The 15,301-nt window shown below is 35.6% G+C and overlaps 2 protein-coding genes across 3 annotated transcripts; one reads left to right on the top strand and one right to left on the bottom strand.

The window, feature by feature from the left end:
* Positions 1-7,218: 7,218 nt before the first annotated feature.
* LOC102581614 (heavy metal-associated isoprenylated plant protein 26) lies at positions 7,219-8,867 on the top strand. The gene is made up of 3 exons (XM_006364408.2): positions 7,219-7,456; positions 7,566-7,641; positions 8,395-8,867. Exons 1-3 carry the CDS (start codon positions 7,313-7,315, stop codon positions 8,715-8,717), a joined length of 543 nt encoding a protein of 180 aa, XP_006364470.1. The 5' UTR covers positions 7,219-7,312; the 3' UTR covers positions 8,718-8,867.
* A 1,858-nt stretch (positions 8,868-10,725) lies between these two features.
* Positions 10,726-14,960, bottom strand: LOC102581285 (probable methyltransferase PMT21). Of its 2 annotated transcripts, none has more exons than XM_006364407.2 (8): positions 14,820-14,960; positions 13,568-13,861; positions 13,336-13,484; positions 13,038-13,233; positions 12,367-12,577; positions 11,558-12,230; positions 11,385-11,462; positions 10,726-11,269 (listed from the first exon to the last, which is right to left on the bottom strand). In XM_006364407.2, exons 2-8 carry the CDS (start codon positions 13,832-13,834, stop codon positions 11,050-11,052), a joined length of 1,794 nt encoding a protein of 597 aa, XP_006364469.1. In that variant the 5' UTR covers positions 13,835-13,861; positions 14,820-14,960; the 3' UTR covers positions 10,726-11,049. The 2 variants fall into 2 exon arrangements, with proteins under 2 accessions (XP_006364469.1, XP_015159437.1); XM_015303951.1 differs by lacking the exon at positions 14,820-14,960 and adding an exon at positions 14,019-14,134.
* Positions 14,961-15,301: the final 341 nt, after the last annotated feature.

The raw sequence follows: 15,301 nt of genomic DNA, 5'->3' as shown, positions 1-15,301 counted from the left end.
AATGTACTAATAACTAATAGAAATGTCTAAGTCCGGAATATGGACGTAGACGGAAAGAGAACTCATGGCAGCCCGGAAGATTGGCTCACCCTTGAATTCGAACGATGATCACTGATCTTCGAAACGAGGTCTGTCAATAGCCACCTGAAGATGCCCGGTACTCAACAAAAATAAGAGCAAGTACAATATCAGTACACAACCATAGTGTACTGGTAGGATCACGCGGCTATCCCACTAAGTGTAACATAAGCAAGTCAATACAACATTATAAACATGCAACATATTGAACATATACAATATCGATTATCACATGCTCAACAATATACATTTATAACAAGTCATTGGTCCTCTCATGGAACCCAAACCCAAACTGTTAGCATACCGGAATGTGGTACCCAATCCAATGTTTATGCCGAAACGTGGCAACCGATCCCATAATTATGCCGGAACGTGGCAATCGATCCAAGTTAGTATGCCAGAACGTGGCAACCGATCCTTTCAACACACCACAATCACAATCACAAGTATACATTTTCATTAATCATACGATCAAGAAGTGATTCATGGCATATAGTTATTCATCTATCTCATTTACAACAAGTGTGATCAATAATGCAATATTCGCATACATACATGTATCATAATGAAGCAAGAACAAAAATATATCACACAATCATAGAATCACAACCATCACCTACCTCGAAACAAGCTTGAAACTCTAAGAAACTTGATCTTTCCCTTTTCGGATTCTAAATCATGCGTTGTATAATTTCTCTAATGCACCTTTAATGGACGCAATGTATAAGCTATGACATTCTTATCCTGCATCAACACAACACCCAAACTAAAATGTAAAGCATCACAATAAACAATAAAATACTTACCTTAAATCGGTAATGCTAGGATGGGTGCGGTGGTCAAAAGAGTCTTGAGCTTTTGAAAGTTATCCTCACATTTTTCAGTCCATTCAAATGGTATCTCCTTTTTGGTCAAATTTGTCAAGTGAGTGGTAATAGAAGCAAAGTTCTTCACAAATCAACGATAGTAGCTAGCGAGCCCCATAAAACTCCTAACTTCAGTCACAGAGTTAGGCCGAACCCAATTCTTAACCGCCTCAATCTTTTGAGGATCTACCATCACCCCTTCTTTTGAAACTACATGTCCCAAAAATGCAACAGAAGTCAACCAAAATTCACACTTAGAAAATTTAGCATACAACCTTTGTTTCCCAAGAACACCCAAAACAATACGAAGATGGTCAGCATGTTCTTCCTCACTTTTTGTATAGACCAAATTATCATCAATAAAAACTATGATGAAAGAATCAAGAAATGGCTTGAACAGCCTATTCATTAAACTCATGAAAGTTGCAGGCGCATTGGTCAAACCAAAAGACATAACTAAAATCTCATAGTGCCCATATCGAGTCCTAAATGTCGTCTTGGGCACATCCTCAGGCCTAATTTTCAATTGATGGTAGCCAGACCTTAGATCAATCTTAGAGAAAACTGATGCACCTTGCAATTGGTCAAAAAGATTTTTTATTCGAGGCAAAGGATAATTGTTTCGAATAGTGGCCCTATTAAATTGCCAGTAATCTATACACATTCTCATACTACCATCCTTTTTCTTAACAAATAAAACTGGAGCACCCCATAGGGAAGCACTAGGATAAATAAATCTCTTATCAAAATGCTCTTGGATTTGAGCCTTAAGCTCTCTAAATTCTACTGGAGTCATACGATATGGAGGAATAGAAATGGGGTGAGTACCAGGTTCTAAATCAATGCAGAAATTTATATCTCTATTCGGAGGCATGCCAGGCAAATTAGTAGGAAACACTTCTCTAAATTCTGACACCAAAGGAATAGACTCAATAGATGGAGCCTCAACCTCAACATCCCAAATATGAGCCAAATAAGCTAAACAACCCTGCTCTACCAATTTTCTTGCCTGAATGGAGGATATGAGCTTAGCTTGCTTAGGCTTGTACACCCCTTCCCACTCTAATTTTTTCCTTCCCGAAATTTCTAGAGTTACAGACTTGGTATTACAATTTAACACAACATAAAAGGGGGACAACCAAGTCATGCCTAAGATAATATCAAAGTCAGTTATATCCAAAATCACTAAATCAACCCAAGTCTGAAAATCCATAAACAAAATAGGACAAGCACGAAAGACATGAGTGACTATGATTGACTCTCCATCTGGGGTAGAAACATGGATAGGGGAATTAAGTACATCACAAATCATATCAAACTCTAAGGCAAATCGCACAGATACATAAAAATAGGTAGAACCCGGATCAAATAACACATTAACCATCCGGTCACAGACAAGAATAGTACCCGTGATCACTGTGTCAAACGTCTCTGCCTCATTATTTCCTAGAAAGGCATAACATTGAGCCATATCATCTTAACGAACCACTTCCCTGCCCGATTTCACATTACCTCTGCCTGTGTTACCATTTCCTCTACCTCCACGACCTCGCTGATTACCTACTCGCCCACCTTATGGATGCCCTCGACCATTATTATTATTTCCCACGGGTACCACTGCTCTGGTCTGTTGCTGCGCAGATTCAAACACACGTGGGTAGGGACAATCTCTCCTCATATGCCCAGGCTCTCCACAGTTGTAACATGTACGATCAAAAGATGGTTTGTTGCCCGCCGAAGGTGCGACTCCCTGGCTATCCTGAATCAAATTATGAGGTGGAGTTCTCGAGTAATTACCTGTAGAGACGGGCATAACGGACTAAATTGGCTTGGCTGCAAGCGTTGGCCTTCCTGAACCTCTGGAATAAAAACCTTGAAAGTTACCTGAGTTCTTGGCCCTATTAGCCAATGCCTTAGCCTGACCGTCTCGCCTCACCCCTTCTACTTTCTTAACATAGTCAGCTACCTCATTAAAGCTCCCCCTGCAGAAATCATATGAACAGATAATACTTGCAACTCAGAATTTAGCCCCCTAATAAATAATTGGATCCTCTCCTCCTCAGTAGTCACCAATTGGGTAACATATCTAGACAAAGCATGAAACTTGGCCTTATAAGCAGCCACAGACATACCACCTTGCTCCAAAGCCATGAGCTCATCCTTCTTGCGATCCCTCAAAGTCCTAAGCATATACTTCTCTAGAAACAGAGCATGAAATTGGGTCCAAATAAATGGAGATAAAGTAGAAGATCTGCATTCCATATACGTTTTCCACCACTGTTTGGCCTCACCTTGAAGTTGAAAAGTCACGAACTCAACCCATGCTGATGGACAATTCCCAACTTATGAAGCATCTCATAGCAGTCTAAGATAAACTCATAAGCATCCTCACTCTCAGAACTAAAAAGTACAGGAGGCTTTAGCTTCAAAAACTTAGTCAACATTTCATGCTCATTACCAGTCATAACATAACCCAACAAAGGATGGAAGAAAGCATCATTACCTCCAGTCCCACCCACCTTGGGTGTAATGCTAGCAACAAGGGGGTTGGCAGGAGCTTGAGTTGCTTGAGCAGAATGAAGCACTCCAGGACCAACCAACCCTTTCAGGAATGACATGATCTGTCGAGTTAACACTGAGTCTATGGGAGGAACATCAGTAGTCTCAGCCTGCACCTCTTCCTCTTGTCCAACCTCCTCAACATTTTCAACCTCAATATCCTCTTCTATCTCTTCATGATGCAAATGAGCCCCTTCATTTTGGGGAACATTTTCTACCAGTACCCCATCTATAGCAGGTGCCACTTTCCTCGACCTATACCCCTACCTCGACTATGACCTCTCGCTGTAGATTTCTCAGCTGGAGCATTGACGGAAGCTACGATCCTGACGCCGTTGAATCTAGTGTTAACTATCTGCGGACAAAAGAGTGAAGGAAGTTAGATACCAATTTGAATAGCCAGATACCAATTGGAATCAAGTCATAGCACGAAAGGAGACAAGAGAAAACAGAGAGATTTCCTAAAGTCCTATAGCCTCTCGAAGAAAAGTAAGGCATCTCCGCACTATTCCGCAAGACTCTTTGTCATTTTGGCACAAAGAGACTCATTTTGGTACATCAAGATCAACGAATCTAGGCTCTGATACCAACTTTGTCACGACCCAGACCGTCGTGATTAGCACCCACACTAACCCTCCGGTGGGAGAACCACTACTACAAACCATACCAAGCAACTAAACCAAAACTAAAGCATTTAAGGATATGGAAACAAGAATAATAGCCAAAACTGAAGTTCCCATAAACTTCCAAAAGATCTAACAACTAACAATGCAGAAAATACACCTAGAACCTGAAAGTCAATGTACCAAACATCTAAAGTTCAACAAGTCTAAACAAGAAGGATCATAACCCCAAACTAATGAACAAATCAATTAACTAGAAAGTCTAAGTCTGAAATGTGGACATAGACGAAATGAGAACTCATGGCAGCTTGGAAGAACTGGCTCACCTAGAATTCGAACGATGATCACTGATCTTCTAAACGAGGTCTGTCAATAGCTGCCTGAAGATGCCCTGTACTCAACAAAAATAGAGCAAGTGCAGTATCAGTACACAACTATAGTGTACTGGTAGGATCATGCGGCTATCCCACTAAGTGTAACATAAGCAAGTCAATACAACATTATAAACATGCAACATACCGAACATATACAATATCGATTATCACATGCTCAACAACATACATTTATAACAAGTCATTGGTCCTCTCGTGGAACCCAAACCAAAACTGTTAGCATACCGAAATGTGGTACTCGATCCAATGTTTATGCCGAAACGTGGCAACCGATCTCATAATTATGCCGGAACGTGGCAATCGATCCAAGTTAGTATGCCGAAACGTGGCAACCTATCCTTTCAACACACCACAATCACAATCATAAGTACATTCTCATTAATCATACGATCAAGAAGTGATTCATGGCATATAGTTATTCATCAATCTCATTTACAACAAGTGTGATTAATAATGCAACATTCGCATACATACATGTATCATAATGAAGCAAGAACAAACATACATCACACAATCATAGAATCACAACCATCACCTGCCTCGAAACAAGCTTGAAACCCTAAGAAACTTGATCCTTCCCTTTTCGAATTCGTTCCGCTTGTTCTTGGTCTACAAACAATCAATATAATACGGGAATCAATAAACAATCAGTAATTACCCTGATTACTAACAATTCTAACAAACCCTAGATCAACCCATGATCCCAATTATCCAATTTAGGGATGTTTCCATCATAGATTCTAGATCAAAATCCTCCCCATCGATATTTACCTATTAGATTACGTTCTACGAATTGAAAAATGGATTCGGGGAGTTAAAACCTTACCTTTAGCCTCAAGAATGGTGAAAATGGTCAAGAACTCTTATGGGGTCGTCTCCTAGCTCTCAAATTCGGAAATTGCAGAATAAAATATTTTTGCGGTTTATTTATGACTTTAAGTCGCGTCTGGCCCGCCACAGCGGCCCTCACCCTGCTACAGCGTCCCAGTCAAAGCGGGTTGCACGAAACAGTGAGCTATTTTAATAATTCCAGAACTCCCATTTCACAAAACACCTTTAACCAACGACGCTCAGAAAGTACCGCTCACGCTAAGATCGATTCCGAAAGTTCTACTCACCTGAATTCAATTCCGTAAAGTCGTACGAATTTCTTAACGACTCATCTAACTACTCATGTAATCAAAATCATAAACAAATCACCCAATTGCTACCGGATTTCTCTAGACTTCAATCACTCCGATTTCATCCAAATCTGGACTAGGTTGGAAAATTCCAAATTACTACGAAAAAGTTTTCCGACCCAAAAATTTCCCCGTTGGATTTTCTATAACGACGGAACCCAATCGTTACAAGAATGTAATTAACTCTTAATACTATGAGATTGGTATAAAATCTAAAATAAATAAATAAATAAAATGTGTCACCTCAAATTTAAAGATCATTAAAATATTCGTCTAAAAGATGCATGCAATAGTTTAATTAGAAATTATATGATGCTTTGCAGAAAATGGGCATACAAATGCGGTCGAATCTTCATAAAATCTATTCTGTGATTTAATTTTTCAAAATCATGTTACTTTTTTAACATTACTTAAAATATAAATATTAACATAGATAAATTCTGTGGCTAAACAAAACAATTCTTTTACTAATCTTATTTAGCAATAATTATCTTCTTTTTAAAAAAATTAATTATGAGCAATTTAGAAACGAATTAAGTTTGTAGCTAATTCTAATTCCTTAGCCCAATGGTAGAAACTAGAAAATATCAGGTGATGCTTCCATAGTGATACTTCAAAACATGTTTGATGATGGATATACTGTATATGAATATATTTGGTAACATGCGGAGTCAGAAAATTGCACTGTATATATAAGATTATAATTACGTTATATATATAGTAGACATTAAATTATCTTTTCTTCTGTATGTGTTTATTTTTTTATATTTTGAACTTCTGAGTGAAAATCATGATTTCGCCAGTGTGTTTCGTACGGAAGTTTTATTAAAAGAAGATGGTGACAGAGAGTTCCTTTCTTCACCCCCTAAGAAAGGAGATATTTAGAGAATATTTGGTTATGCTTTGCATCAAAACATGTCAATTTGTGTTTGTTTAAGCCCATCCATCTCCTTATATTCCCTCATCTCCTTTAAAATTATTTTAGTACTGTCAGCAGCTTATAGCCATATAGGCTTAATCCACTTTTCAGGTTTTCATCCACCAAAATTAATTATATTTCATCAATTCAATCTGACCTTTCTGTAACAACATCGTTTGTTCAATAATTTTTTTACTATTATAACAAAATACTAACATAACATGAAAGATCGTTTCCAAGAAAACATGAATGCTATTGTAAAATACTGTTATAGAGAGATTTGATTGTAGTCAAATTGATACCATTATGCCTTCCTAATGGGATATATACTTTTACTATTTTATTTTTATTCTTTTTTCTAAAAGGATAAAAAACAGATAATGTATTTATAATCTATGCATGAATGAGAAAGTGGAGGCAATTAATTAATTAATTTGAAATACTATTAAATTACAAACTAGGAGTGTAATTTGTTGGTTTACTAGAATCTATTTGCCATGAGATTGGAACTTAAGAAAAAAAATATGCCTTGCTGTGTTGGAGGAATATTTTTTATATTATAAATGGTGATAAAACCAAGCTTCCTAATAACTATAAAACTATATTTTCTTCCTCTCCCTTCTCCTTATAAGTTTGTATAATTTTGCTACCTAGATATTATATATTCAAACTACATATATACATATTCACAAAAATGGTTAACGTACTAGAGAAATTATTTGGCTCTTTTGTCTCAGCCATAACTAGTTATTGTGTTTTTCAATATCATCATCCTCATCATCAACAAGGCACCAACAAACACAAAATGACTAAGGCTACTAGACCACTTTCTTTACAGGTTTTAAATCAATTTTTTAAAATTTTTTTAGCTTTAATTTCATATAAATCACAATATATAGATGTTTTATTTATGTATTCTTGATTTTTGTTAATTTTGTTACGTACAGACTGTGGAACTCAAAGTAAGGATGTGTTGTAGTGGATGTGAGAGAGTTATTAAAGATGCTGTCTACAAGCTTAGAGGTACAATTAAATAAAAATGATCATCGATGGATAGATGGATGTAGCTCATGATAACTAACGCTCACTCCGTTTCTATTTGATTGTCTGGTTTTGATTGGATATGAAGTTTAAGAAAGCAAAGAAGGCATTTAAGTTTGTGGCCTTAAACTAAAGACATGTAGTATATACCAAATGTCCTTCAAGTTTGGAGTGTTAAGCATATGTCACGTGGAAAAAATTAAAATTAAAGAGTTGTCAAATAAAGGAAAGAGACATTTTTTAAAGGGACTAAAAAGGAAAGATAAACGATTTGAGACGGAAAGGGTAATTAATTATAGTGAAACCTTTCTAGAATCCTCTCTCCATGGTGGCCTATTTATATAACACGTTTGACTTGACATAAAGTTTAAGAAATAAAGAAATACTTTTGAATTTGTGGTCTAAAACAATCGTAGACAATTGTGTGCTATCTATAATTCATTTTATTAAGGATAAAAGAGAAATTTCAAAGTTCAGTTATTTTTAATTAGAAAGGTGTGACATTCTTTTTGACACGGACTCAAAAGCAAAATGCATCACATAAATTGAGACAAAGAAAATAACATGATTTATCTCAACATTCTTTTTAACAGCTCTAGCAAAATATAATTATAAAGACTAGAGAATAACATAACATAACATAAAAGATCCCGCGATTTCCCCAAAAAAGAAACATGATTGTTATAGATGGAAAATGACTGTTACAAAGAAGTCTGACTATATATATACATACAGGAGTAGAATCGGTATCGGTAGAGCTAGAGATGGAGAAAGTAACGGTGGTGGGATATGTGGATCGAAATAGGGTGCTAAAAGCAGTGCGGAGGCATGGGAAGCGGGCGGAATTTTGGCCATACCCAAATCCCCCACTATATTTCACAACATCAAATAACTACTTCAAAGACATGACTAGTGAATATAGAGATAGTTACAATTACTGGCGCCATGGTTATAATGTTGCGGACAAACATGGCAATCTTCATGTTACTCATCGAGGTGATGACAAAGTTAGTAACCTCTTTAACGATGATAATGTCAATGCATGTTGTCTCATGTGATCGATCGATCGACGATCGATCGATATAATATAATGAAGTATAGGATATGATGTGTATTGTGTAACGTAAGGCAATATGTATGTATACCTACAATATATGTAATGCAACTAGTTGTTAATTAGTACTAATTATTTTCTCAGTTTAAATTTATGTGATATATTTTTTTTTAGTTAGTTCTAAAGAGAATACATGATATATTTTTTATTTGACAAAAATATATAATGATACATTGATATTTTTAATTTTATGTTTAATCAAACGACATATCATAAATTAAAATGGAGAGAGTATAGTTTATTCACATGCGTTCCCTTTCAACCCTTTTGTTGATAAGCTGACGCAAAAAACAACAATGACTGGGCATCATCCCATTAAGGGCAGCTGGTCCACTTAGTTCGATTCTTTGATTGATTTTACAAAATATTGACTTAGTTTTTTGATATTGAAAAAATGTGCATCGAATATCGAACTAAATTTGTTTTTTGGTTCAAACTTTTTCAACTTCAATTCAATATATTTATAACGATACTTTTATAAGAATCAAAGTATAAGAATAATTCTTATACTTTAAGACCAAGCTATTTATTTGTTTTTTAAAAAATTAAATAATTTCCCTGAAAACATACATTTTTATAGACCAAACCTACATATGGTTCACTTACAAAAAAAAATGTTTATAGACCAAACATACATTAATTAGATGCAGCCATTTTCATATTAAATGCAATTTCGTTTTTTTGGTTGAAAATTATGAATTAATTTATGGCAACTAAAGAATAAAGAGAGTAACAAAAATGGACCTAAACCAAAGTTAAATATAATTTAGACTTTAATTTTTGTTAAAAATTTAATCAGTAAAAAATAAAAAAAAATCAGTTTTTCGGTGCACTGAAGAACCGTGAACCTTACCCTGAACATCGAATAAAAAAAATAAAAGTTTGAAAAAAATGCCAAAATCAAATCGAAGAACGGAATTAATTCGATCCGGTTCATGTCTATTAGCCTACAACTGCCTTTTCTGAGTGGGCTAGCCCAACAAACAAAGAGCTGGCCCAAAACTAGGGGTGGTGTCTCACAAATATGTAGTCTTTAATTTTGTACTTCAGTATTTAAAATAATAATTAAACGATCAAAAATATTACTAACATCAAAATAACAAATAATTTTTCATATTTGTGCATAATATTCACAAGTTATATGTTATAAATGGAATAACAAGTTATATTACTTCGGGGTCTCAAGAGTCAAGTCTCATCAAACTAAGGTGATTTGCACAAAATGAATACAATTGAGCTAGGAGTACTATTTAACATTGTTCTTCAGATTTAGTATTTGTACAAAAAATAGCTTTTTAAAATTTTAATTAAAAAATTCTGAAATAATAATTTTAAAGTTGCGTGATAGAGATAGTAAAGCGACATTGGCCACTGTTTCATGCAAGTCATGACAGATCGATATGACTTTTCTATATTCAATCAAGTTATCTTGTTGAATTATTCACAAATTATATTGGATGATCGTAATTTTGAAGCTGCAAATAAAAAGGAGAAAAAACTACATTTCAAAATATTAGCATGCAAATCATGACAAATCGATGTTTGATAACTCATAAACTTTGTTGTATTGTCAAAATATCACGTTTTCATTCATAAACACAATATGTTTGACACTGAATAACAAATATAGATATAAAAAGTCACTAAAATTCCAAACGAAGATAAAATACAAACTCATAATTTCGAGAGTACGAGTTCAGTGTAAAGAACCTTAAAAGTCGAACCAACAAGAAGAGGCAAAGATGCCAGATCTGGACACTGCTAAACCGGATGAGATTGCTCAGGATGAGTGAAATTGGGTTCCGAATTAAAAAAAAACAGAGCAAGCGGGGAAGGCAAAAGCTATGACATTGGAATCTGCTTCAAGGTAAGCCCCACCCATTTGTAGTTCAACTTCAAACCTCCAACAATAAAAGAAATGTTTGAATGTTGACCATTTCATTCATGAGAAATTGACAATCAATTAGATACATAAAAAAGGAGGATGTAATGTTTGTTACTTTTTCAACAACTCTAAGAAGATACATGAAAGAAAATTACAAAGAATATTATAGCATGAAATGAAACTAAGAGACTACTAGCACAAAACATTGTTGTTATTTTTTTGGACTAAATTTCTTCAAAATCAAAATCTCAATTTCTCATAATCTATAGAAACAAATAAATACTCTTTTGAGCTCTGGAGTTTTTCTCCTATGGGTTGGTGGTATTGTAAATATATGGACTCCTCTTATCCAAAGAGATATAATCACAACTTTGTATATAGTTCATCATGTTTATAATGAACTCTCCTTTGAATACCAAAGCTTCTTTTGGCAAATCAGTATCTTCTCGTTCTGTCCGCTAGACTCTGTGTCTTCTTTGCGACAGCTCCATCTCATGCCCTTAGCCATAGGGGCAAGGACATCTATGAAGTAACTGGATTCTCGGATAATTGCATATCCATTGGGTCGCAAAATACGATCCATTTCTAGCATAACATACTTCATTTCACATCTGTAAGATGCACATAACTAATGTCAGGGTAGTCTCTTTAGTTTCCTTAGAAATGAGAACGTTACTTACTAAACGATGGGGTGGGGTTAAGCTTTAAAGGCGAAAATGTAATTACCTATGACTTTCAGCAGTGAAGAGATTGTCAACATGAAGGAGATCATACGTTCGAGGATAGGTTGAAAAGGCCTCACACCTATAGAACGACAAATAAAGATGGTTAACTAAAAAGTGGATAACACATAACTTAGAAATGAATCAACTCTGCAGTTTAGGGTAAATAAATATTACCAGTCATGAAACATTCCGATAAGACCTCTGTCGTAGACCACGGGGAGTGTATTGGCAGCATAAGAGGAGACCACATTCATGACCCAAAGTGGATCCTCAACCAGAGCAGCAGCGAAACCTCCGTACAAGGTGTTCATGTCCATCACATTCCTGACCTTTTCAGTTCCAATAGCAGGGAGCAACTTCTTATAGTGCTTTGCTCGCACCTTCCACTTACTATCGTCATGCTTGAAGGCACCCTCGCTACCTCCACGAATATCAGAAACACGTTCTGGGGCGACATGCAACCTTTCTGGCCATTTGGCTAGGGCATTCAACTTAACTTTCCTAGTAGCTGGAGGCACAACTACACAAGGTCGGAGAGGAGTGTACCACGCGGAATCAGGTTCAGTACCATCATCACATTTTGGTGGGTAGTTATCAAGGTTATCAAGTTTCTTATAGCAGCTATTGTCTGTCAACTTCTGCCACACGGCAATGTCATCCTTCTTGTTAAATAATTTGAAGCACATCGAAGTTAGCAAATCTTGCAACTTCTCGTAATCTGATCTCTGCTCCTCAATGGTGGTGTTCCATCCTCTCCAACGGTTCTCATAGTTCACTGGTGGGCCAGAAAGGACCCAGAAACCTCCAGGACGCAGTATACGATGTACTTCAAGAAGGTAAACTCCACCTGCCAACAGTGAGGACTGATTAGAAAGCAGCCTAATAAAGCATTTCCATTTTCTAGTCTTATTGCAGAATTGGGGATCACACTCTGCATCAATCAAGACAAGCATAATAACCTTTTTCCTAACTATGTTGCTTACCAAATTCAGTCCATGGAATTAGGCATCTTGAGCAATGAGCCATGTCAAAAGAGTTTGAAGGGAAAGGAAGACGCTGTGTCGAAATAATGCCCAGAACTGCAGGAATTCCACGTTCCAGAGCAAACTGAACTTGAGCTTCGTGATTATCTCTTGGAGCAAGAGAGACTGTCAGAATTCCACGATCTAGTAGATCGCCTCCCCAGCTTGCCACCTACATTAAGAAGAAAAAGCATAAATTAAGTAGAATTTCTAGTTATATAACAACCAATCAATCACGTGGTACCTCAAAGAATCGAATTCCAGATTATATATCTCAACAAAATTCCACAGGGGAGACATCAGATAATATAAAATTTTGTAATTAAGTAATTTGACAAGAAGATGTGATATTACAAACAATAATGATAAGCTAGTGGCTGTGCAGGATTCAGCAAATACATAGTTAGCATAGTGGTTATAACCTTATGCTCAAAGATAGCTGAACATGAAGATATGAATCAAGTGAATATCTTATAACAAAAGCATAATGGAAAGCAAGCATGGCTATGGATGTGGAATCCTCCCTCATTTTAACTGATCGAGTATTAGTTGGTGCTCATATATCCATTAGGAGATGCAGTTTAGATATTTATGCATTAATAACACTTTAGATTGAGTGGCGATGCACTCACCCCACAACCAGTATCAATGGCAGTTCGGACGGTGCCATCTTTCATTTGTGGAATCAAATCTTCCATCAGATCAACATATTTCCCAACACCATTTGGGAACATAGTACCACCACCAGGAAAGATAAACTTCTCCCCTTCTTTTACGAGCCAATGTTGATTGGATTTTTGTTTGTTAATCCAATCATATGGAACATTCCTGAAGCCAGATTGGAACAGCAAAATTAGTAAAAAAAACAATGCTAGGAACAAATCCAACAACAAACCATAGACAAACAAAGATACTGAACATAAGTATTACCTGTACCAACATTCATTTTTGCTCTTTGGCCATCTTATTGGCACCTTATAGCCATCTGGTGGAGGAACCAAGCATTCCTTCCTTTCAAAATTAGGAGGGCAATGTCGTTCCATGAAAGTAAGGCGATGAAGACCGTACTTCTTCCATCTCTGCAATATCAACAACATATCATTCACCATGGTCGATTACAGTTAACAAGAACTAGATTAGTCAAGAGAAAATAGTCAAATACCCTCGGATCTGTGCATGGGGTATAGTCCTGATAGTCAGCACTGCATTCAGTAAAGGAATTGCCTCTGGTTTGTAGAGAGCCAGCTGAATTCCCTATGGGAGTTTCATCCTCCCTGTTAACCTCCTTAGTTGCATATGTCTCCTTTTCAGAACAAAAAATTCCTCCAAGATAGAATGAAAACCCACAGAGCACCACAACTATTAGTGTCACTTGAATTTTCTTTGAATTTTTATTTGGTGGATATGGTTTTCCATCTTTGTGCTTCATGTTGTATCTTTTTTATTGATTACTTACCTGCATAGGAAGCAAACAACCTCGTAAATCATTTCCACCTCTTATAATCAATCCTAGCTCCTTTCAATAGATTGTCAAGAAGAACACGAAAGAATCGAAACATCACTCAAGCATATGAAAAAGCAAAATATGATATTTACAACTAACAATACAGTACCTTTACAACTGGAAAACTCACAAGCCAAATCAAGAATAATGCAGCAACCAACACAAGTATAGGGTCTTTTCTAAAAAGGCCAATAATCTCAGTTCTTGTTGAAGCATAGGACACTTACAGATCTTACTGTCAGAATCAGGCATTTATAACTAACTATGGAACACTTTAAACTTTACAAGTCATATCATCTTTATACTTCCCACATGACACAGGGCCCCCATAGCTTTTATCAAATTCATCTGTCCTAATGAGGGCCCTCTCCAATGCCTCTAAAATCAGCAAGATAGCAAGAACTATGAAACCAAACCAATGCATGTGGATCCAACTTGAAAGGAAGGAAACAAAAAAATCCAGCAAGAAGAATAATACCAACAAAACTTAAATGTGGACCAATCAGTTGATATTTCTCATATAAAAAATTATAGGGTTGAAACTTGAAACCACATTGGTTTAAAAAACTTAATGACATTATGATTATGGTATGTTATTTATTTCCATTATAAACTTGCCGACAAAGCATAAACAGAAGGAGAAACTATATATTAAATGCAAGAATCCCTGCAGTAGAGCTCAAAATGACAAAAAGATTCCATCTTTATAATCATTTCACTCCTCTTAAACCAAATCTTGCATAATCTCATTCATCTTGATTCATGAAAACAAAAAAAAACATCATTTCTGACAAAATTGTAGAAACCCCATTAGTGAAAAACACCCATTTAGCATCTACAAATCAAGATTATAAACATGAACAAGACACAATAACAGGATCTGAAAAAAGATCTGAGCACCCAAAATTACCTCTAATATTACTGTATGATACAATTATATATCAAACAAATCTTATTTCAAGAAAGATTTTTTCCTCCAGGAAAGATTATTGGGTCCAGAAATATGGACCTATAGACAGAGGAGGAGAAGAATGGAGTGAGATATATATCTGAAAACTTCACATATATGTATACAAAAATGAGAAAAGGTAGAAACAAAAAAAAAACATTAATTTTGTTTAATTGTTTTTTATATAAAAATAAATAAAAATAGTATGAATATGATGGTTCTTGGTTCTTTCTTTCTGGTTATTCTTCGCTAGCTGTATTTTTTTTATAAATTTTTAATTGGAATTTATTAAAATTATTACCTCTTCATGATGGTTCTTTCTGTATCTCTCTGTTCCCTTTGTCTCTGTATATTATGAACAAAACAAAAAAGGATTTACTGTTTTCTCTCTTTTTTGTTTTTTTTTTCTTAAGTGAATTCTTTTTCTGGCTGAATTCTGAATT

The sequence above is a fragment of the Solanum tuberosum genome, unplaced genomic scaffold, assembly GCF_000226075.1.
Source record: "Solanum tuberosum cultivar DM 1-3 516 R44 unplaced genomic scaffold, SolTub_3.0 scf00494, whole genome shotgun sequence".
Lineage (NCBI taxonomy): Eukaryota > Viridiplantae > Streptophyta > Magnoliopsida > Solanales > Solanaceae > Solanum > Solanum tuberosum.
This window is presented reverse-complemented; position numbering and strand designations above follow the sequence as displayed.